Source organism: Zea mays, chromosome 3 (assembly GCF_902167145.1).
Source record: "Zea mays cultivar B73 chromosome 3, Zm-B73-REFERENCE-NAM-5.0, whole genome shotgun sequence".
Taxonomy (NCBI): domain Eukaryota; kingdom Viridiplantae; phylum Streptophyta; class Magnoliopsida; order Poales; family Poaceae; genus Zea; species Zea mays.
Window position 1 is genome coordinate 143,107,734 of NC_050098.1, and position 2,008 is coordinate 143,109,741.

At 53.0% G+C, this 2,008-nt stretch overlaps 1 protein-coding gene across 1 annotated transcript; it reads right to left on the reverse strand.

The window, feature by feature from the left end:
• Positions 1-219: 219 nt before the first annotated feature.
• Positions 220-900, reverse strand: LOC109945110 (uncharacterized). The gene has a single exon (XM_020550920.1). It carries the CDS (start codon positions 898-900, stop codon positions 220-222), a length of 681 nt encoding a protein of 226 aa, XP_020406509.1.
• Positions 901-2,008: the final 1,108 nt, after the last annotated feature.

A 2,008-nucleotide genomic window follows, 5' to 3' on the forward strand; every position in this document is an offset into this window, starting at 1 on the left:
AAGAGCTGTTGCATCCACTGCTAAATAAGGCCTGCAACCAGCTAAGAACCCACTCCAACATGCTTTGAATGAAACGAACACCCTTCTAAAACATTCTTTGTTCAAAATCTTTCCATTCACTTTATAATCCACCGTATGATGGTCAATCTCAACAACACTACCTGGGCACGCCTTCTCCACTTCAACTTTGAAAGTGAATAATAAGTTAAAGCTTTCCTTCTATGGGCCATAAATCTTGTCAAGAGCCGTTTCCTTGCCATAATACACTCTCATGTAAGGCACCAAAATTTTGTACTTCTCTTTAATCTTCTTTACCAGTTCAGTTGTACCAATGCATGCCTTATCTGTCACCCATTCTAATATTGCATCTGCACACCATCTACTTTTAGCTACCTTATGTGACCCTTTTCTTTCACTTGGACAAGTGTGAGGAGATGGATTCACTTTGACCTGAATAATTGTACTATTCCGCATACAGGAAGCATGTATCCTCCACTGACACCTCTCAAATGCGCAATGAACAGTCATTCTTGTTGGCTCACTCTTTTCAATTACATAATCATACTCACCTTTGATGCAATAGGTAGCAAGTGCATTCCTAAATTCGATCATCGATGCAAATGTGTTGTCTTCTTTTAAGGATGGATTATCTCTGTCATAATCATTTCTTGGTACATCATCACCCTCTCCTTGCTCATCCACCCCCATAGCTATGTTTTCCTCCTCCTCCTCTTCATCAGTCTCTTCAAATTGTGCCCCTGTGAAAATGTCTCCATCATAGTCCTCAAATTCTAGCATATCCCACTTGTCAACAAACTCAGGATACTGTCTCTCATCATCATCAGGTGCAACAACTACTTCTATTGGTTCAACCTCATCATTGGGAATAATATGATCCATCCTATTTCATAGCAAATGACGACGTTAAGAACCCACATATACAACACCTATTTTAGTAGCCAACATTTACAGAGAGTAGAGGGTTCTGCTCCTAACCTAGAGGAGAGGAGCAGGTACTGCTGCCTGGCTGGCGGGCGTGGAGGAAAGGTACAGCTGCCTGGCCACCGGGCGTGGAGAGTTGCTCGAAGCACGTGATGCGGTGCTGTTGCTATCAAGAGCCGAGATTGTGCAGTAGGCAAATGTCGAGAAGATCGCGCTGCCTGCCCGGCAGGCGTGGAGGAAAGGTATAGCTGCCTGGCCGTGGGGCGTGGAGAGTTGCTTGGAGCACGTGATGCGGTGCTGTTGCTGTCAAGAGACGAGATTGTGCAGCAGGCAAATGTCGAGAAGATCGGCGACTAGATCTCACACACGAGCAGCAGGCCGGACATTGGCAGGGCTTCTAGAGTGCGAGCAGGGGCGCGGACCCGTGGGAGGCAACGAGAGCGCGGGGCGCAGATCAACTGGAGGCGGCCGGAGCGTGGGGCACGGAGCAGCGGGAGGCAGCCGTAGCTCGGGCCACGCAACCGCTGGAGGCAACGACGGTGCGGGATGCGGTCGCGCGGACCCTCGGGAGGCGCGGGGCACGGAGCAGCGGAGGCGGCCGGAGAGCGGGGTAAGGATCGACGGCGGCTTGCTCCCTCCTAGCGGCGCTTTCCTCCCTCCCGGTGGGTCGCTCAGACAGAGGCTTCGGTGGGACGCCAGCCATGAAGCAGCCTGGGGCTTGCTCCCTCCCAGCGGGCGCGGCGTGGCTGCTTGCTCCCACCCGTCAAGGCGCGTGGCTTGCTCCCTGCTTGCACGGGCGGGCGGCCCCGAAGCATGGGTGGCTGGCGGTGGCGTCTGTTGCGGCGGCTTCGGGCGGGTGGGGGATTGACGACCCAAGATTGACTGTCAGCTACGGCGGCTTCGGGCGGGCGAGCGGAGTGGGCTAGGGCTGTCAGCCACGGCGACTCTAACGGAGACGGCCTGAGGGCGTCTCACTGAGGAAAGAAACGTACGCGTGGGTAAAACTGAGCAACCCATAAAACTAAGGGTAGCACTGAGCACCTGGTCACAACTAAGGTCACCCATG